General features: G+C 42.3%; 1 protein-coding gene across 4 annotated transcripts in view; it reads left to right on the plus strand.

The window, feature by feature from the left end:
- Positions 1 to 22907, plus strand: part of STXBP5L (syntaxin binding protein 5L) — a 444549-nt gene extending 421642 nt beyond the window's left edge. For all 4 annotated transcript variants that reach the window (XM_084624313.1, XM_084624314.1, XM_084624315.1 and 1 more), the window contains 6 exons: positions 6435 to 6674; positions 8478 to 8838; positions 11438 to 11603; positions 14659 to 14770; positions 15193 to 15413; positions 18124 to 22907. In XM_084624313.1, the coding sequence (XP_084480439.1) occupies positions 6435 to 6674; positions 8478 to 8838; positions 11438 to 11603; positions 14659 to 14770; positions 15193 to 15413; positions 18124 to 18165 (1142 nt within the window). In that variant the 3' untranslated portion in view covers positions 18166 to 22907. The remainder of the gene's footprint in view (positions 1 to 6434; positions 6675 to 8477; positions 8839 to 11437; positions 11604 to 14658; positions 14771 to 15192; positions 15414 to 18123) is intronic.

Below are 22907 nucleotides of genomic sequence, written 5' to 3' on the forward strand. Positions count from 1 at the left end.
TACAGGGCAAAACGCTGAGGAGAAAGGACTGATATTTTTAGGTGGGGAGAGGTAGCCTGATTGGCTTTCTACTTCCTTCACTGAAACTCAGAATTGATGACTAGTCATTTAGATGGCACATTCAGTGTACACAGTACAGTGCTGCTATGCAGTAGGTAAGCTTCAAATGAGAGAGCCCCTGCTAACAGTTGCTTGCAATCTAATGGATAAACAGGTACCATACAGCATACCATACCAAACTGTGGTTCATTAAGCACATGCTAAGTGGTCTGTGGAGATTTGGCTTTTCGTAGGTGGTGGCTGCTTCTCCCAGGCTTCCAGCTGCTTCTACAGATATCAAGGAAGAGCCTGGAGATGTATAAAATCAGCTGGAAGCAAGGAGGAAGAGCAAGCATTGCTCCATCTACTAGGAGGAGAAGAGGAAACAGGAACCACCACCAGGGTCTGGAGCTGCCAGGCATCAGCAAGAGGAGACTGCTCAGGGGAGAAGACAATGAGGCATCAGGGGTTTATGTCCGTTGGAGAAATGGTTGGAGGGGACCTGATTGTCAGGCCGTGAGTCCAGGACACAAGGAAATTTAGTGGCAGAAAAGCATGTTTGGGGGAGAGAGGACCACACAACAGGGTACTGTGTGCAGGAAGAGAACAGGATGAGGGGACGGAGTAGCAGAGGAATATTGGCCTGAAAAGAGGAACAGAACAGATTGGAGGAAAAGTGAAATTAAGAGTAAAATAGAGACAGAAAAACAAAATTAAACTCATTAAAAAGAACTGTGAATACATCCATTTCTTAAGGGTACTGTCCCAGGTAATCAGTTCTTTTAGTTGCTGTTCTGTGTTCACAGATGGGAGGGGCAGTGCTCCTCATGATCATCTGTGGGAGGAGAGGAGTCCACGGAACAATCTCTATGAAGAAGTGGTCCATATAATGAAGATATTTGAGAACCTGGTGTACAGAGCAATATAATACAGAATACACACAGCATGGCCTGTCATCTTTGTTGCTGAGCTGTATTTTACATTAATAGCAACTACATCCATAGAAAGAATTGGGAAGGTGGAAGATAACATTAACTGTATGGAGGATTGTAGAACAGGCTGGCACTGTTTGACTGAAACATTCCCACCTGGTGGCAGATATTGAGGCTGCTGGGAAACGTCAAGTGAGTTCTTCTAACTAGGTGGTGCAGGTAGCTTGTTAACCGTCCCCTGTGTATGGGAGATAGGAGTGCTCTCTACATAGAGAAGTGAAGGTGTGGGCAGAGCAGTCTGGAAGGAGGAGCCCTAGGGGCAGCCACGCCTGTGGAGATGGTTGGAGCTGAAGGTTTTGTTGTTTTTTTGTCAAACCCAAGGGGGGTGGTGAGTGTGACTCTACTCAGCGTGTGGACTTTGTTTTAGAGCCAGCTGCTCACGCAGGGGAGATTTTTTTGACGTATTCTGCACAAGGGGCATGGGGGCGGGGAGAGAAGCAAACTTGAACTGAAGAACATGAGGGCAGAAGTGGCAACAGGCCCAGGCTGCCCTTGAACAACAGCTGCTGCAGGCCTTGTGGCAATTTGTGAAGGAGTCCAACAAGAACGGTAGCAACAACTCTGGGAGCTGATGTTCCACAGAATGATTAACCCATGGCCACTGTCTGGCTGCCGGTGAGCGTCAGCCCTTCTCTGTCTATCATGAAACCGGATGGTGACCCTGAGACCTGCTGGTCACCTTTGAGCTGATGGCTCCTGCTCAGCGTGAGTCTTGGGACATCTTTTTAGCTCCTTTTTCACAGTAGAGGTACAAGGGGTAAATATATATATATATATATATATATATATATATATATATATAATGCCTACATGTGAGAAAGGCCACGCTGCCCCAGTTTCAGCTCAGTTCCATAGTACAGTTTATAGAGTACTCTTGGGGAGAAAATTGAAAGACTCAGGGACTCAGTGGTGGACAATGAATACAGAAGGTTGGCCAGAGGGGGCTGATGGGGGGACTTATGTGTTTTGCTTATTAGGAAAAGGCGCATGTAAGAAAATTGTGTTATATTGCACTGTAATTTTGGGAAGACATATGGACTTACTGAACCCACAGACAAAAAAAGGACAATCACCAAGAATTTAGGAGGAAGCCTCCAGCCCCAAGAATCATGTAAGGAACGGCGATATATACAAAAACATTGTTCGTCATGGATGTACTGATGATAGAGAGATGAGGTCTGGTAGAGGCCAGGGGTCTGGCTCTCCCAGTGGGTAATATATGGACCCATAGAAATGGAAGGGCAAATTGTTAGAGCCCTGCAAATCTGCAGATACCCGCTTTATAGGTGTAGACCATGTTTGAGGGATGCGGATACAAATTTTGTATCCATGCAGGGCTCTAGGAATGGTGGCTTGCCAGGTTGACTCATGGTACACCCAGACTTAGATGTAAGAGGGCTTGATATGACTCGAGTGCCTTAAAGAATTAGATTCCATACAGGTCCCCTATGACTACAAGGACTCCAGGGCCTACCCAGAAGCTATAATTCTCCTATGACAGGGGGCAACTTGCTTGTTTTATCCTGCCCCATTGAGAAATGCGGGGAACCTGGGTAAACTTTCAGTCTATCCTGGTTTCCAGGGTGTACACAGGGGTTCATGACCATGCAGAATGAGATGTTGCAGGGGGCAAGTCCTCTCGTCACCGCAGGGGCTTTGAGAGTTAGATTGTCCAGGAGAGAGAAAACCAGGGTGCATGCATAAGCATTGTCTCTAAGGGGCTGTAAGAGGTTGGCAGTGTTTACACAGAAATCATAGAAATGTAGGACTGGAAGGGACCTTCACAGGTCATCTAATCCAGTCCCCTGCACTCAGGGCAGGACTAAATATTATCTAGACCATCCCTGGCAGGTGTTTGTCCAACCTGCTCTTAAAAACCTACAGTGACGGAGATTCCTCAGCCTTTCTAGGTGACATGTCCCAGTGCTCACCCAACCTGACAGGAAGTTTTTTCTAATGTCCAACCTAAATCTTGATTGCTACAGTTTAAGCTCATTGCTTCTTGACTTGGCATTGGTGGTTAAGGAGATCACTTTATCAGCCTCCTCTTTATAACAACCTTTTAGATTGTTATCATGTTCCCCCATCAGTCTTCTCTTCTCCAGACTAAACAAACCCAATTTTTTCAGTCTTCCCTCATAGGTCCTATTTTTCTAGACCTTTAATCATTTTTGTTGCTCTTCTCTGGACTTTTTCCAGTTTGTTCACATGTTTCCTGAAGTAAGGTGCCCAGAACTGGACACAAGACTCCCTTTTAGGCCTTATCAGTGCTGAGTAAATTGGAAGAATTACTGCTCATGTCTTGCTTACAACACTCCTGTTAATGCATGAAATACATCTCCCTGTTAGCAGTCATTGATCCTGCTGGGAAAGGCTTAGCCTGAGCCAGGTGCTTTTATACCTCACTCAGATAAAAGGGGATGGCTCGCTGAAGAGAGAGTGAGCAGATCTACAGTGTGAGAGACCCCTGAGGGAGCAGCAGGTCTGAGGAGAAGCCTAAACTGAACGTTATTAGTTAATAAAGCTAAATTCCAGGAAGGGGTGGGGTTTAGACTTTGTTTTAGAGCAGGCTGGGAAGGTCACAGACGTGCCTCTGATCATTCCTAAGTTACGTGTTTCTGTTCAGAAATCTTTCATGACTCCAAAGTTTGAGAGATGTGTCATGCTGAGCTTTTGAAATTCAATCTGAATATTGTATTTAAGGGAAAACAGCACGACATGTTCCCAAAGGTGTCCCAAAAATTATACCTGTTAATGTCAGTTCTGCTAAAAGGCATTAGTTAATTGTACTGCACAAGAGCAAGGAACATTTATTCTTATTTAAAGGAGGGAAAAAGTCCTGTGACACATGCAAATGGCACATCACATATTTTAAACACTCTGCATGTCGCCTACACAGACTGAGCAGACATACTGGTCCCTTCAGCACCTTTCACAGCTTGAACACCACTCTGTTTGCTTTTTCCATGCTCTTGTCATTAATACCAACTACTAAAGGGAAAAATACATACAGCCTGCGCACCATGTCGGGAAAATGGGGTTTGGGGTCACGGGCTGCCCTGTGTTGCAGGGTCTGGGACACCTGCAAAGCCCCTTCACTAGCCCTCTTTGGTCAGCAACTGGTGCAGTGCTGATGAACCGCCTCCAACGCTCCATGGCTAGAGTGCTGCAAGGTTTGTGAGGGGATGGGGCACATTCATTCATAAGGTATTAGGTCCATATAGCCTCACAGCTCAGCCCCCCAGCCCCCGCTTTTATGCAGGTCTCTGCAGTAGTGTTGAGCCAGGGCCAGGCAGCCGCACTAACACCCGCACGGAGAGTTGAATGTGAGCTCCTGGCTGGGGAGCATGTGGCACGTGGAAACTGAACCGGCCATGAATTTCTCTTCAGCCTGAGGGAGACTAAAATCCTGCAGTGCTGTGGAGCTCACGTTTGGCAAGGCAACCGCCTCACTCAGCGTAGAAGCTCTGCAAACTGCAGCTCCAACTTAAATATAAACTGAGCCTCTCAGCGCCAACTGTTGATCCGAATAGCAATACTTTGATGTGCATCTGCCCAGTAATTCCCAGGTGGGTGCTGGCAACTGGCTAATTTCTGCCACTTGTGCAGAGTCACAGGGAAGGGAGTTTAATGTCACAACAGATGTTCCCTGTGGGACTAGAATCCCTAAACTATCGCTTTCTCAGGAGAGCAGGAACTGTAAATGTGGTGTGAAGCTTAACTCAGGCTTTAGTTCTGGGAGACTGAATGATGGGGAAGGTTCTTATCCAGGTTCAAGTCTTCTCCAACACCAGGAAGCATTCTACTCCCTAATCATTTCTGCTGGCTCCTGAACTTTCTCCTTTGAGGAGACATCACCCTCTTCTGGGGATGAAGAAGGATTTAACCTTCTTCTCAACAAGGGCTTGGGAGGAGGCCATTGGACTGTAGATGCCACAGTGATGGCCCCCATTCTATGCATAGATAGACCTGATGAAGGCATCCATAGTTGCCCAGTTATCTCAGGAACTAGACTCAAGTGAGTATCTGAACGTACTCTGAGGCGCTTAGAGAAGTCTCAGGCCCACTAGCTCCAAACGTTTGTCTTCCAAAGTCTCTCAGCCTCTAGCCTTTTGTGTTGCAGAAAAGCACCTGTAACTTTCAGTGTTGCGTTGTAGCCTGGCTCCAGCTCTGCCTGACTCAGTGTAGATGGAGTGCAGAGCTGGCCCAAGCCTGTCTTGCAAAGACTAGCCTGGGTTCCTGATTTCTTCTTGCCCAGGAAGCACAGGGAAGGCATCAGAGATGAAAGGAATCAGCAGCAGTGATGCTCAAAGCAGACTATGCTGTCGGGGAGACTAAGCTGCCTACGTTGTGTGCCAGGAAATGAAAAAGGGCCAAAAATGAACCCACCCCTTCCTCCTGCTGCAGCCACCCCCTGCTCCCGTGTGTCCTAATGCCACTCCCGGATCCTTCATTGTCCAGTCCCTTCTCAGCCCCAGCTCCCTCCCTTCTGCTCCCACCCTGTGAACCCATAGCAAGTCTGTGTTGAGCAGCTTATTCTGCCTGGTTTGATGATAGACAAGGCTGAGTGAGCATAACCCGAATCAGAGCCTTCAACACCCAACCAAGCTCGATGCCATTCCTCTCCTGGAAGGGTTGGGAAGAGGCCCCTCCCCCTGGGAGACTCCCAGTGAGTTTGGTGAGGGGAGAGTGCATGTGTCTGTTTCTAACTGCTGGTCACAGTTCCCCGCGAAACCACACACAAAAAATGTTTATGGTCCAACCCCATGGTGTGGAGTCGGTTGAGGGGCAGAGCAACTTTCTCACTCCCTTGTATGGGATGTTGGAGGTGATTTGGGGGTGAGAAGGTTTAAATGATGTTCCTTGCCCCTGCACATTGTCTGTAACAGGGGCCAGTTCAAGGTTCAGTGTCTCCTCTCAGACAGACAGCTGCCAAGAACATCACAGACTAAGGAGGGTTACTCTGAACATAGCCATAGCAGTGTTTGGTGCAAGGCAAAGGGCATGTGCAACAGGACGTGGTGCTGGCACTGAGCGCTCACTTCATGTCCTGTAATAAGGTGGATGATTTAGTTTTAAATATATTGGTAATGTATGAGTTGAGGAGAGATCCCTTGAGCCCCGACTGGAGCAAATTCTGGTTAGTCTATGCAGCTCTCTGTAATAAGCAGCTATTTCTAACAGCCTGATTTGTCTGGAGAGGTCTGACAGCATTCTCACTGTTGTTTATGCACCGGCAGGAAGTTAAGACTATGCAAGTATCAAAATGTTCAACTAGTCTGTAACGAGTCCATGATGTCCACGTACAACAGTGCATTGGCATTTGGTTTTCAGATACGTTTGGGTCCGTGCTCTAGCCTGCCGCCTCATGTCTGCTCGATTGTATTTACCTTATTTATACAGAAAACCGGGAGAACACCTTCAGCCGTTCCCGAAGCTCCAGTGTCTCTAGCATCGACAAGGAGTCCAAGGAAGCAATTACAGCTTTATACTTTATGGAGACCTTTTCACGGAAGAATGACTCTACTGTCTCCCCCTGTCTGTGGGCTGGAACAGGCCTTGGTATGGTCTTAATCATCTCCCTTAATCTGCCTGCTACTGAGGAGTTAAGGCAGACAGAACCAGTCATGGTGTCTCCCAGTGGTAAGAGTTTCTGTCTGCTTTCCTGTTCTTTGTCTGTCTAGGTAGCAGGAGAGGGTTTACATATCTGCTTTTATCTGGTTTCTCTGACCAAAATCTCTCATGTAGTGAATATTAACCCCTACATTCATTACATTACATTACATTCAGTAGTTCATTACACTGAGTGCACAGTGAGATACAAAGAGGGGATCATAGTAGTGATAGCTATAATTTAGAGACGTAGGACAGTCTGTTTTATTAATCACGAAGATTAGATCTTACATAGAGCTGCACACATTCCTTGTAAGGACCTGGAAACAGGAGACCTTTTTTGCAGACTGGAAAAATAGATAATTTCCTCATGGGAAAGTGTATTTGGGATTTGTTTGAACGTGTCAAGAATTTGATGGATCATGTGGCAACAGAAATGTCACTAAATTCCAGTAGAAGGTATCTTCAGCACAAACAGCTACTTTCATATCTAAAGGTCTTCATAAACCTTAACTGATTATTCCTTCCCTGTGACATAGGGAGCTGCTCCCACTTCTGCAGATGAGGCAACAGGCACAGACAATAAGCGACTTGGTCAGTGCTAAGAGGGACACAATGATAAAGCCAGGATTAGATCTCCGGAGTTCCTGCCTTCTAGTCCTGTGCACTGCCGCCCTCAGACAGATCTCACTCATAGGAGAGGTCTAGCTTTCAGGACAAAAACTCAGCTTTGTGCAAAAATAGTTGCAGAATGAACTAGGCCCTTGTTTCACACCTAGTTACAATGATGGTTACAATTACAAGGTCACCGACACAGAGGATGGTCAATTGAGTGCAGTTATGGACACTGATGAGGACATGCCATGAGAGTAGAAACAAGGGCAGAGAACAAAAAACGAGGTTTTGTTTTGGAAAATACAAGTTAATACATGTGAGGAAAAACAATTGCAAGTACATAATGAGAGGGGGGGAAACATAGAAAGTAGGGAGACCTAGAACTAGCAGAAGGCAGCAGATTAGTCGTGAGTTTGTGGATATGGCTGGGAAACAAGGCCAGTATAATTCTGAACTGCTCAGACAAAAGCATTTTGTCACTGAGCAGAGAGGTTATAGTCCTCCTACATACAGCTCTGATCCAGCCCCTGCTGGAATGTTGTGATCAGGTTGGAGGTGTCATTACCAGAGAAACCAGAGGGAGTGCAGAGGAGAATGACAAAATGATTGGGGGGTGAAGGGGGTAATTTCCAGGGAAAGATTGAAAGATCCCAAGCACATCTTGGCTAAGTGACAGGCACAGGTTACAGGGGATACTGGATGGGGGTAAACACCAAAGAGGGACAGGATTTATTTAGCAGTTTTAAAAGGAGCTAACTAGGAATAATGGGAGGAAATTTAGGAGTAAGGAACTGTAGTCTGTATTAGACAAGGAAAGGATAGGAGGCATCTCAGCTGCTTCCTTAAAACCTGACTGGAAAGACACTAGAAATTGTACTGTCAAGAACAATCCTACTGGTAAGAGAATTGGATACATGCCGTAATTGGCTATTTCTATCTCTAAATTCTACTGTTTTCTATTTAATTTTTTTTTTGTTAGGTTGCCTGAAACATTTTCAGTAACTGCAGCCTGCTCGTTCACCATCTCTGTGTGGCTGCAAAAATATTTTGTTTGAAGCAAAAGGTTACTTTGTACCATTAGCTGTGCAGCTCATTAGCTTAGGGCTAAGATGTGCTATTGTAGCCCTAAAGGGAAAACCTGGATGCAAAATAGACCATGATGTGACCACTGGAGTTTTTGACCAGCATATGCCAAAGCTAGAGCATTATATTTTACAGGTACAGTTCTGACGCTGAAGGGAGCAGTGCTGACTTTTTCATGCCTGGACTGCATGGGAACATTGATACATCCACCCTATGAAGTATGGAGGGACCCAAATACCATGGATGACAGTGAAAAAATGAGAAAAAGGAAACTTGTCATGTATTCTCCTTCCTCCTCCGGGGATATGGGAGATCATCAGTTTGCTGTCATCTGCTCAGAAAAACAAGCCAAAGTTTTCTCACTGCCTTCCCAGACATGCCTCTATGTTCACAACATCACAGAAACGTCCTTTCTACTGCGAGCAGATGTGGTGACCCTGTGTAACAGCATCTGCCTGGCTTGCTTTTGTGCCAACGGGCATATCATGGCGATGAGGTACTTACCTACCTAATCATTTGGCAAAATGGTAAGAGGCAACAGAATTAGGGCTGGAAAGGCGAGCAGGATGCACACTGTCCACCTGCAATCTGCTGTTTATATTATGCACACGTAAAGGAAAGCTGTACCCATTTTGCTCTGGTATATAATTTCTCTTGGTTAGTAATCCTTCTCACCATCTAGTACAAGGATTATCTCTGACAGCAACAGCATGGCAGAAGCAGCAGTGCTCACTGTGGCTAAAGTTGCAGAATAATTTCCATGCAGTCTCTCTTTGGTCACTTATAACTGTCAGCTTCTGGGCTAAAGACTTCCAAGCCTAGTCTCACCCACATACGTTCAATGACTGTGGAAATCAAAATACCATTCCCTACATTATAAAAAAAATAGGGCTGTGAAGTGATTAAAAAAATTAATTGCACAATTAATTCTGCTGTTAATAATAGAATACTATTTAAATATTTTTGGATGTTTTTTACATTTTCAAATATATTGATTTCAGTTACAACACAGAATACAAAGTGTACATGCTCACTTTATATTGGTCTTTGATTACAAATATTTGCACTGTAAAAAACAAAAATAGTATTTTTCAGTTCACCTAATACAAGTACTGTAGTACAATCTCTTTATCATGAAAGTTGAACTTACAAACGTAGAATTATGTACAAAAAAAGGCATTCAAAAATAAAACAGTGTAAAACTTTAAGGCCTACAAGTCCACTCAGTTCTACTACTACTTCAGCCAATCGCTCAGACAAACAAGTTTTTTTACATTTGCTGGAGATAATGCTGCCTGCTTCTTGTTTACAGTGTCACCTGAAAGTGAGAACAAGCATTTGCATAGCATTGTTGTAGCTGTCATCTCAAGGTATTTACATGCCAGATGCACTAAAGATTCATATGTCCCTTCATGCTTCAACCACCATTCCAGAGGACATGCATCCATGCTGATGATGGATGCTGCTCAACAACACTCCAAAGCAGTGCAGACGGACGCATGTTCATTTTCATCATCTGAGTCAGATGCCACCAGCAGGTTGATTTTCTTTTTTGGTGGTTCGGGTTCTGTAGTTTCTGCATCAGAGTGTTGCTCTTTTAAGACTTCTAAAAGCATGCTTCACACCTCGTCCCTCTCAGATTTTGGAAGGCACTTCAGATTCTTAAACCTTGGGTCGAGCATTTTCACTGTAGCTATCTCTAGAAATCTGATATTGGAACCTTCTTTGTGTTTTTTGAAATCTGCAGTGAAAGTGTTCTTAAATCAAACAACATGTGCTTGGTCATCATCCGAGACTATCATAACACAAAATATATGGCAGAATGCAGGTAAAACCATGGAGCAGTAGAAATACAATTCTCCTCCAAGGAATTCAGTCACAAATTTAATTAACACTTTTTTTTTTTTTACAAGCATCATCAGCATGGATGCATATCTTCTGGATTGGTGGTCAAAGCATGAAGAGGCATATGAATGTTTAGAATATCTGGAACGTAAATACCTTGCAATGCTGGCTACAAAAGTGCCATGCAAACACCTGTTCTCACTTTCAGGTGACATTGTGAATAAGAAGCGGGCAGCATTATCTCCTGTAAATGTAAACAAACTTGTTTGTATTAGCGATTGGCTGAACAAGCAGTAGGACTGAGTGGACTTGTAGGCTCTAAAGTTTTAGATTGTTTTGTTATGGAGCGCAGGTATGTAACAACAACAATAAATCTACATTTGTAAATTGCACTTTCACAATGAAGAGATTGCACTTCAGTACTTGTATGAGGTGAATTGAAAAATACTGTTTCTTGTGTTTGTCATTTTTACAGTGCAAATATTTGTAATCAAAAGTAATATAAAGTGAGCACTATACACTTTGCATTCTGTGTTGTATCGGAAATCAATATATTTGAAAATGTAGAAAAACATCCAAAAATATTTAATAAATGTCAATTGGTATTCTATTGTTTAACAGTGCAATTAATTTTTTTTAGTTAATCATGTGAGTTAACTGCGATTAATCGACATCCCTAAAAAATATAATTCTTAAAAATTCTTTTTTGGATAGCTCCTCAATCAAAATTGCTAAGGTAGAAAGTTGAAAAGTGGCGTTAAAGCAGTCCTCATTCAGCAGCAGCACCTTTGAGAGTTCTACCCAACATTGGGTTGGATTTAACCAAAGGTTAACCTTTCAAAACCACAAGATACACATTCTGTGGAGGTTTTTTTTGCCACAAGGACTTTAGGCTACTACAGGGTTAGGTGGCAGCTGAGCAGGGTTTTGAGACTCTCGATGGAGGACTTAGACACCAAGCAAGCTGCATGTAAGACACCTAAGTCCTTTTGTGGAGCTAGCCCTAAAGACCTATTTCGGTCACTGAAATTTGCTTTGAGACCAATACACGGAGGGAACAGATCTGTGAAATGGAAAGGTGCCATTTTTATATTAGCACATTTAAGAGTAGGACTGCATTTTAAATACCACAGCATTCTAGGCTAGATATGAAAAATACTAAATAAGTTACCTGTGGGTCTGAATCACGTGATAGAATAAAAGCATTTTCTGTAAATCCCAACATAACACAGGCATATGCTTCTCTTCAGCTTGCCCAGCCTTCGCCCAATGCTGGATGTCAACTATTTGCCAGTAACAGACATGAGGATAGCACGGACATTTTGTTTCACCAATGAAGGGCAAGCTTTGTATCTCAGCTCCCCCACAGAGATCCAGCGACTGACATACAGCCAGGAGATGTGTGACAATCTACAGGTAGGGCTTGTAACCATCAAAAGCATCCATGCCGCATGGCTTTCTTATCTAATCTTTGAAGCAGTAAGGGGCTCCCATTGTGAGATCTGTGCTTCACCATGTTTTCAGCACTTCTGAGCCAGCCAGAGGCATCTCAACAGAGCCCTCCCACCACTGCCTTGATCACAGTGGCTTACACCATTCTCAGACTTTCGACTGTTAACACCATGTCCTCTGGTTTAAAATCTAGTGAAACCTGTTCCTTTTTCAGATAATTTTCATTCAATCCAGTGCATTCTTATTTTTAATTTGGAACCTGAAACTCCATATAACAGCGCAAAGATTGCCCAGGATGTTCCATAACATCTGCAGTGTCATGCCTGGAACATATGTCAATTTGCATCAACATTTTCTCAAGAGAAAACCTCCTACATTTGGAAAGAGTAAAATGGCAAAAGAAATACTTAGTGGTATGGTGTCATTGTCTAATGCTCTGGTCCCTTAATATGCATGTTCCTTGTGTTAAATCTCTGAAAGAATGCAAAACACTAACTCAAAATTTTATCAGCTAAAGATGGGGGAAACAAGATGCTTCTAAAACAACATTTGTTCCCAAATGATCAATTTATCTGAAACAGTATGTTTTACTTGTAGGTTTCTCAAGGTAATGACACTTTTTCCTCTCCTAAGTTTAATTAAATTTAAATTTAATTAAAAGTTAAAGTTTTAAATGGTTAAAAATGGTGAGAAGTTGGATTGTAACATTATTGCCAGCAGATATGCCAGGCATTAGATTTAATGTAAGATATGATCTAGTGTGAAACCACAATGCTTGCTTAAGTGAAATCAGTGCTAGCTTGACAAACCTATAGATGGAAGTTCCCTATTTATTTATAGCACAGGACAGCACGAGCAGCTGCAGCAGCAGGCCAAGCTTCCTACGTGCACACCACACACCCCAAGTAAACCTTATGCTTGCCCTGCAGGAACCACCTCATTGGGACAAAGGGGAGGTCAACAGTACTTTTGGTCCGTGGCCTCTATGGAGTAGCTCCTGTCCCCTAGAGACTGGACTAAGTCCACAAACTGGCATTAACTGTAACAACTTCTGGTTCCTACTAAGTTGATCCAGATTTGAAGCAGGTTGGCACTCGCCATAACAAAGTATAGCGAAGTCCTAATGTGCTGCTCTGGTTGAAAGAGGAATGGTTTCAAAATGTTATAAGGGACTGCTTAAAAATGTCTGGCACTCAATACCAGCATGGGTCTAACTGAAGGGAAAGTGCATCAGCACAACTTCTGTTCCTTCCCTAACTTTAGTATTGCTTATTTTATTCTAAAAGTAAATGCAGGCCCCACTCCCCACATTAATACAGTTTCTTCAGCAATCACTCAGTAGGGTAGAAGGGCAGGGGTTCGGAGTTGGATTATAAACCATTAAAAATCTCCAAAAAAAAATCTATTAGTGATTAGGACATACTTTTGAATTATGTACAGTATTTTCCACTACAGTAACTGATACAGTCCTTATTTGCAGGTGGGAAAAGGTTCTCAGATTGTACTACACATTAAAATACAGCAGCTGTGGCGATGGTGTAAGGAAAGTAAAAAGCTAGTTCAGTGTTAGATTTTTTTACACTCTAAATCTCATTTATTGAAGGAAGTGAATTGTGTGGGGTTATTGGGGAAGGAGCATTAGCAGTGAAAAAAGGAAATAAGCTTGAGGTTGTATAATGAGCAGAGAGCCAGGATGCCCAACAAAAGACGTGGTACTGCCGGCTCTTGTTAGACCATGGGAATGTGTTGAGCAGCAGAAGTCATCACAGAATGCTGGCATTTTCAACACTGAAGAATTGGTAAGAGGAGTGAGTATTGCAGCCAGGCTTGGGCTCACTGGAGAGGAGGAGGAGTGGAAGCAACTGTTTACAAATTACTGGAGGGACTCTAACTACATCACTGAAGAAGGGTTTAAAACTAGGGGATGGGCTAGATTTGCGTTAGCCCAAGTAAGGGAAAAAGGCTCTTACCTCCCAGCACTGCCACACTCCAGCTGCTCACATCACGGCTGCTGCACCGAGGGGAAGAGCAAGGACTTTATACACCCAGTATCCCCTCTTCCCCCAAGAGCAAGTGGGAGGAACATTGGCAGAGAGCCATGGTTTCACCCACCCTGACCTACCAGCTGGCAGAGCAGTAGTAGTAATGTACTGAAGCCATCTCCCCACAAATGGTTGCTACATAAGTAGTTACCCTAGCAGATTGCAAATAACTTTGATAGCTAGATTTGTTTCTAAAGAACCATTGGTTTGAAGGATACAAGTATAAGCTCTCTGGAGGCAGAGACCATGCCTTCAGCTGTGTCTGTAAATGTCTTGTGCACGACTGGTGCTGTGTAAATAGTAAAATTAAGTGGGAGGTAGGCATAGCTAGCATCCAGTGATGGGCTCTCGGAGGGAAGCCAATGGCCTTTTGTAAAATTGCTTCCTTTCAGCAAGCACTAAATTCATCTTTATTGTTTTCTCTTTGCGAAGTATTGATGGTCTGGTTGCCTGGATAATCACTAGTGCAAAGCACATAATTCACAAAGTAATTTCTTCAACAACTTTCGTCTCTTCTGCGGCTCACCAGCTGATCGTGATTTCTTCATTTTACTCAATATTTTTATGTTGTGGCTTCATTGCAAAAATTGCTCTCCACAAATCATAAAATGTGAACCCACCAGGGGAATGAACACAAACTAATTTTTTTTTAAATGTGAGTGGCTCTGGTTGGACATTTTATCTGCACTAGTGACCCAGCTCTCGTAGTAACCGGACATCAAATGCTTAATGCTGTGCTTTACGTAGTATGAGAATTTTTTTTTTTTTTAAAGAATTGATGTTGCAGACAAACTGAAAGTCAAATGTTGTCCTTGCTAGCCCTGGTTTTGCAATACAACATGCTACATAGCTCAGAGTTTATATTTTATTTGCCAAACATCTGATGTCAGTGACTCTGTTAATCTAGACATGTAAAGTAAATGACAATCTTCATCCCTCTAGTTCCCTCATGTGTTCTTCTGTCTGATTTTGGCCAGGACATGCTTGGGGATTTGTTTACCCCAGTGGAAACACCAGAAGCCCAGAACAGAGGATTTCTCAAGGGGCTGTTTGGAGGAAGTGGGCAGACTTTTGACAGAGAAGAGCTGTGTAAGTGATTATTGCTGAAACTAACGGAAGACACAGAACAGTTAAACCGATACAAGGACAGGACACAATCTAGGAAAGAAGGGATGTTAAAAATGTTAAAGGTAACACTATGAAGGAGGGAAGAGAATTTGTCCCCACAAGTTACTAGAAGGAGCAAGAGCTTGACGTTTCAGAGCCTTGTTTCTATCTATCCAAAATGTTTCCTTTCTTCCCAGTAAGAGCAAGTGAACAATAAAAAGTCCCTATCACTGCAATTACTGAAGAACAGGTTTGAGAGGGCACTAGTATCAAACCTGCCTGGGTAGCTTGAGGCAGTCTGTGTGCCACAGTACACCCCAAACAACAGCAAGGGAGTGAGGAACTAGCAATGAACTCTCTCGTTATCGATGGGGGAACGAGCTAACTCCACTTTCCCTGTGTAGTTGGTGAGGCTTCAGCAGGAAAAGCCTCTCGGAGCCTGGCTCAGCACATCCCTGGCTCGGGTGGAATCGAGGGTATGAAAGGAGCTGCAGGAGGGGTAATCGGAGACTTGGCTCGTGCGCGCCTCGCCCTTGACGAGAGAGGACAGAGACTGGGAGAACTGGATGAAAAGACTGCAAGCATGATGGCTAGTGCAGAGGCATTTTCCAAACATGCACATGAGGTATGGGTTCCTCGCACATACATGTGGAGAGAGTTTTCCTTACCCAGGGTTACCCAAAGTTAAGAAAGCTGAACCTCCTTCAGGAAAATTAAACCCAGCACTGTCCCCCAAGCATTGATACCTTAATTTATACAGCACCCTTCCCCATACATTTGGGGAACACTGGTGTACATTGTCATTATATGACACTTTCTCTCCTTTTCTACATGCTTTGATAAGCAGTGAAGTATCGTCATTCACATCTGCACCCACTGAAATAAATGGGGTAGTTTCCCACCTCAGAGCAGTTGTTTCAGGCTCTCTGCAAACTGAGACAGCCATCTACTTTGGTTACACTTACTCCATATTTTCATAGCGTTTAAAGCCAAAAGGGATGATCAGATCATCTAGTCTGCCCTCCTGTGTATCACAGTCCATTACATTTCACCTGAGTATCCCTATATTAAGTCCAAAGACTTCAATTAGACCAAAAAGTTCAGTCCTCAGGAAACTAAACTGTGCGCCATGGACAGAGAACAGGGTGCCACCAATGCCCAAGTCTCCTGCAATGTTTTCTTCATAAATGTCTGTCTTTCAAAACTGTTCTCAGTGGGAGGGAGTTCTCAGTGGGAGGGAGAGTAGTAAGCGCCCTCAGTTAATATGACCATTGTGTCCATTCATTGACGCAGCAGTGTTGCTCCTGAAATCAGAGGACAACGTAGGGGCCTCAGTCCTTTTGGGAACAATGGGAACAATATTCATTAATTGCTCTGAAGATTTTGTGTGCCTATCCCTCCTGTCAAATGTTCAGATATGAACAATAACAGGAGAAATATTATCATTAATCCTGTTTCTTTTAAAAACCTGCTAGTTGCACAAGATGTGCTGAACAGGGAGGGGGGAAACTAGGGTGGGTCACAGGTGTGCATCTGGATGCAAGGGAACAAGTGGGGCATAGGAAACTGGGGGCATGGCCATAGTGTGTTATGCTAAACTGGTCTGCTCTAAATAGGCTGCTTAGCATGAAGACATTTGCTCTGTAATGATGTCACCCTATGGCATAGGGTATTCTTGCCAGCAAGTTAAAAAAAGTATGGATTGGATGAAAGGACTATAAGGTGGCTAGAAAGCTGGCTAGATTGTCAGCCTCAACGGGTAGTGATCAACAGTTCAATGTCTAGCTGGCAGCCGGTATCAAGCGGAGTGCCCCAGGAGTCAGTCCTGGGGCCGGTTTTGTTCAACATCTTTATTGCTGAGGATGCAATTAATCCCATCATCTAGCTCATTAAGTTCGCAGATGACACTAAACTGGGGGGAGGGATAAGGGTCGAGAGTGACCTCGACAAATTGGAGGATCGGGCAAAAAGAAATCTGATGAGGTTCAACAAGGACAAGTACAGAGTCCTATGCTTAGGACGGAAGAATCCCATGCATCGCTATAGGCTGGGGACCGACTGGCTAAGCAGCAGTTCTGCAGAAAAGGACCTGGGGATTACAGTGGACGAGAAGCTGGATATGAGGCAGCACTGTGCCCTCATTGCCAAGAAGGTAAACAGCATATGAGGCTGTATTAGTAGGAGCATGGCCAGCAGATCAAGGGAAGTGATTATTCCCCTCTATTCGGCACTGGTGAGGCCTCATCTGAAGTATTGCATCCAGTTGGAGAGAGTCCAGCGGAGAGAAATGAAAATGATTAGGGGGCTGGGGCACACGACTTACGAGGAGAGGCTGAGGTAACGGGTTATTTAGTCTGCAGAAGAGAAGAGTGAGGAGGGATTTGATAGCAGCCTTCAACTACCTGATGGGGGGGTTCCAAAGAGGATGGATCTCAGTGGTAGCAGATGACAGAACAAGGAGCAATGGTCTCAAGTTGCAGAGCGGGAGGTCTAGGTTGGATATTAGGAAACACGATCTCACTAGGAGGGTGGTGAAGCCCTGGAATGGGTTACCTAGGGAGGTGGTGGAATCTCCATCCTTAGAGGTTTTTATGGCCCTGGCTGGGATGATTTAGTTGGTGTTTGGTCCTGTTTTGAGCAGGGGATTGGACTAGATGACCTCCTGAGGTTTCTTCCAACTCTAATATTCTATGATTCTATAGTCCTAAGAGTAGGAATCAACTGAAAAGAAGTACATTAAGGAATATTTAACTGTAATTCCAGTTTTCCAGATATCTGTACAGCTGGATTACCATGTACCTAGTGCTCCAGGGAGAATGTTTGTTTTTGGTTTTCTTATGGACTGTTGTAAGTGTGAGGCAAAAAATACCCTCAAAGAGATGTGTACTGACAGATGGTATTCTGGAGGTGAGGCACCTAGCGTACCCTAATCTATAGCAGTTCCTACTTCACCTTATGCAAAAAGCAGAGTGTGAAAGTAGGAATTCCCTGAGAAGTGTCTCTTCAGTGAATAAGAGCTATGGGTAGATAATGTTCTTTGTGGACGTTTAACACTTAATTATGAAGTTCCAGAAAGAAAAAAAAATTATTTTACGGCAGCAGAGGTAAATGACATGTTTGGCAAAGCTCAACCTGCTACTATTTGTTTGTTTGCTCCAATTTTTCTACTTGATTATGAAGTCCATGACAATTAATGGACCTACTTCATTTGTGATACCACTAACCCAGTGGAGTTCTACCATATACTAACTTAGCACAAGTCTTTACCATTAGCAAAACATTACCATTAGATTTTTGTATCTAATTTTCATTTTGCTTATTTCCCATCTCTGTAGTTGATGCTGAAATATAAGGACAAGAAATGGTACCAGTTTTAGACTTTTAAAGAAGCTTGTTGGCTTTGATGAGAACACTATTCAGGGAAGCGGAACCTATTCTCAACACTACCAGTCACTGGCCAGAAGCAAAACTTTCTCCTAGGAAATGTTTTCCTGTTATTTGTTTGGATTCACCACAAGCGGGAAGTCAAGGAGAAGTTTTATAACCCACAAAATAGAGCCTAGACTTGTATTGGTCTTTTAGTCAAAATACCTGGCTCACGGTGTAGTAAATCTTTTTCCAAAAGCAACTGGACAGTCACGGTGGCATGTAGCTTTTTTCAGAAGCTCTAGGAATGAACTGTGGAGGGTGTGTCTGGTTAAAAATATTCTGTACAAACCTAGAATGTTAATGCACTTATTAAAAAATGAATACAATTTTGCATGACCAATTGACATCTTAAAAAGAAAGCATGTTGTGACCGAAGAAAAAGGGATTTATTTCTATGCTGAGCAAAAAAATATTTAAAGACAGCAAAAATCTTTATTTTTAAAAACTACACTACAACCAGCCAGTACATTTCAAGCATGGCTGCTACTACTCTGGACAGAAGAACTGCATTTTCTTATTTGCTGCTAATTCTTTTCCTTAGCTTGAAATCATCAGCGCTATTTAATTCCTATCCAAAGAATAAACAAACATCCAAATCCAATCCAAATGCTTTTAGTGTTTGTGAAGTCACTTAAGTGAGAGTAGAGGATGTCTTTACAATCCAAAGAGTGCAGGAAACCCCTTCCATAAACACTAATTTTCTGAAAGAAAGATGTGTACAGCTTGCTAGATTCATCTCAAGCATCCTTTGAGGGGACTATGATACCATGTGTCACCCTAGGAGTGGCTGAATCACTTGGTTGCCTTGTTTTTTCAATATTAGAAGTTGAGTCATTAATTTATTGAATTCATCTGAAAAAAGTAGAGGGCCCAGTGGGTCAAGTTGGTAAATCCCCTCAAGTCAGTGACTTCAGCGGCTTGCAGGAAAGAGTTCTCCCTGACAATGCACTGAAGTGATGCTAAGCAAATTGTACAGTAACCCAATTTAAAGCTGGCTGATCACACCAGCAACAGGTTTAAACTCCAAAGCCCTGCAGATTTAATTTTATATAGACCGGTTTCTCCACTGTCTTGCCTGGTGTATCACCACTTACAACCTGTGCAAAGCTGGTGTAAAACACTGCCATAGAGATGAGTGAGTGGAGAATTCAGGAGCACATTATATCTACTTTGCACAAGTGTAAAGGCCTACATGAGGTGCAAGGTACTGGTGAAATAGGCCGTGCATCTCAGCAAAGCTGCTGCCAGACCTCAACTGCTGCCCTGGGGCTTTACATGGTTCCCATCATGGGCTTTTACTTTTCTTCATTTCGCAGATACTGTCCGATTCTTTTCCAGAGTAGTTTATCATGATGCATTTGCCTGAACAGAATTCCTATTAGATAAAAGTCAGTTGCCTTCCCCAGCTCAGTTTTACTCCTCTGCATGAGCATAATTTCTAAAGTAACCAACTGTGAAGTCAGATGGATTCTAAAATTGGCTTGGGAACAAAGTGCCAACGTCATGTTTGCCAGCAAGTATGCACAAGTACAAACTAGGGGGAGAGAGACACTTTGCATCAGGAGAATTCACTTTGAAGGAAAATGGTCTGAGAAAGCAGCTACAGCTAGTGATCTCCCAAATAGCCATGGCCATCAGATTTGCTTTAACTTCCTACATGTTTGTATCATGACAGTTTAATGCACACTCCTGATCACAAGACACTGCTCTGGATTCTGCATTTCCATGGAAAGCACTGCTAACTCTCACAGCTATTCCTTTCTCATAGCTTTAGTGGTGGGGTGGGTGCTCACTGGTGAAAACACCTCTTTGATATTTAATTCAGCTCAATTTTAGATATAGGTTTTGGATTCAGAAGTCTGGCATCACAAGCTGTGTGAATTAAGGCTATGGCACAAGTTTGAGGCATCATTAAGGTTTACACTGTTATGGCTCAATATGAATTTTTTGCTATACAGAATTTTTAAATTTTGCTGTGGGCAAGGTTAAAATGACAGCTTTGACTGTTACAATCCAGTTATAGGCCTTATGGCTAATCCAGCCCCTATGTGAATTGCATGTTTACTCTACATGTACTCTGGCCTATAGTTAGTCTGAATCACTAATCTTGTGGGCACTTTAGCATTACAAACACCTTAGAGAGGATATGTTCCTTAATTTATCTGCAAGACTCGAGAAGGTATTTAAACTGTCACTGGGTTAGGATCAGAACAGGAGGGAAATCATTCTACCAGGGACATGAGTTTGTTCTGTAACTTACTGCACCTGTTTCTATACTAATATATCTGGTATGAAAAAGATATTCAAGGGTGGTGCCATGTACACTTCTTCTACTGGCTACACTGGCAGTTTCCATTGCAATTCAATGACATATTGCAGTATCCATAAATGCATCACACATGCCTGTGTGTGTGAGTGATTAGGATGGTATTAGGTCTGTAATATATAGAAATTCTTGGCTTGCTATTCTGCTTTTAGGCAAAGGTGTTACTTAACATCAGTTCAGGAACCTATGATCCTAAATGCAATGGGAGCCTCCTTAGACAGATGCTAGAGCTCACTCCCTCATGAAGCAGTTGCACAAGTCAGTTTAAACAGCTACAGCCTGTGCAAAGGGAAATGTGCCTCCAGCAGGTCATTTCTATCACACTTGCTCTATCAACAGTCTCTAACTTACCACCACGCTGTATCAGTGGGAAAGTCAGCCAGTACCTTTCAGTTTGCCTCTTGACTTCACAAAAGAAGAATTTAGATTCCCCAAACATACAATTTTGAATGTTTAAATCCATCATCTTTTTCTCTAGAAAAACTCCCCAGAAGGTCACACTATATCTTCCTTGGCATATTGTACATCTTTCCAGAAAGTTACAAATTCCTGTTTCTGTAATGTTCAGCTCTTGTGACTATAATTATTAATTTTCTTGTAGTCTGTAGAGATCTAAAAAATTGTATATGTTTGTATATAGAACGTTCTATATATATAAATATATATATGTAATGTATATGTTGTATAAGTTTGTTAGTGCACACTGTTAAAATGCTTTCTATTGAGATTTGTCGTGGATGTGGGAAAAGCCTTCACCTCAAAATTTAAGGAGGGTGGGGGAAGCCGGCCAGTTAGTTTCTTGTGACATGAGGAGGAGTGTGGGATTTTTAAAAGGCCTACCCTAAACATTTTTTGTTAATAACGAGAGTAATAAAGCTGCAGCCTTCAAGCTGATAATCATAGCAATGATTTTACTTGCTGAGAGGAAAATTAGGACACTAGTCTTTCTAAGAAAATTGTTGAAATCAAACGTGCTTTCACCTTTTCTACCAAGCCAGTACCAGCTCACGCAAAATCCATAACTTTTAGGCTCTTTCAACATCTAAACTCTTAGTTAAAAAGTACAAACTCCAGATAGGTTACATTAGATTTAAAGTATAAAAGACTATCTCTAGCAACACTTTTGGCATAATATTGCTCAATTAAATTTTTTTGTTATGTTAGAAAATACATTTTTCACTCCCCCCAAAAATATGCACTATCCCAAACAATCAGATATATAAGATACACACACAGCTAGGGGTGCAACAGGCAGATAAAATAAATTAGATTCATTATGTGGCTTCTCATTAGATGAGTCCTTACTAGTAAGAACTATTTTATATGCAGCCAACTCCTAGACCTAGACCACTTTAAACTTCAATTCTGAATTAAAATTTTAAAAAAATCTAATGAAATTCTGTAACAGCACCAGGATTTGTTCCCTATAATCATATAAGATTTTCTAAATCCCTATGTCCCAACTATTTATACTTCTGAGTAGATGTGGTCTGACTGCATTCCTGAATCCAAATTAGACCTCTTTTCTCTGTATTAAACAGAATATAGGTTTTGCATAAATATTTAAATATAAACCGATATTCGATCATTAGACATGTGTGAAGTTATCACAAAAATTCTCTATACAACTTTTTACATATTCCTTTTTCAGAAACCATCACACCCAATTCCTTGTGTGTATTATAATAAATAAATAGTATACCGAAAAAATAATTCTGTATGTATCTAATGTGGAAAAACATCACAGCTAATGTAAATGCTGTATTCAACTTCAGGATTATTCTGTTTATAAATTGTGTCTATTATATCACAGGCAAATTGCAGACTGCATTTAATTGCACCCTTTAAGTATTCTACTCTGGGTATCCCACATCACTTTTCATGACCTAAAGGTGAATGCAAACACAATATATTTCAGTCTTGATTAATTCTGCCTTGGTAAGGTCTCAGTAAGAACACACTCGCTCTCATTAATGAGTTGCATGTTTCCATTTGTTGACAACGCTTCATCTAGGTGTAATTCATGTAAAAAAAAGTTTCCATTCGTGTGTTTTCTCTTATGTGATTATTGACTAAAATCAAAAATTGTATTTTTTTTAAACTAGTGTCCAATATTCTGGCTCTGTCAAGGACCTGTGGACAAATTATGTGTGTTTTTTATTAATGAGGCACCACCTATATTTCAAAACGAAGGTTAAATCCAGGAGTGAAGTGCACACTCCTCCTGCTCCACTAGCCATTTACTGTTTTGACAGATACCTTAAAGTTGGCATCACAAAGGTAAATTAAGGCACCTTTGATTGAAGCTATTCTGAGTTCCCGGTGAAAGAATTGATGGAAAGAAAATAAAGGAAAGAATTGACA

The sequence above is a fragment of the Lepidochelys olivacea genome (genome assembly GCF_965140295.1).
Source record: "Lepidochelys olivacea isolate rLepOli2 genome assembly, chromosome: 1".
NCBI classification, from domain to species: Eukaryota; Metazoa; Chordata; order Testudines; family Cheloniidae; genus Lepidochelys; species Lepidochelys olivacea.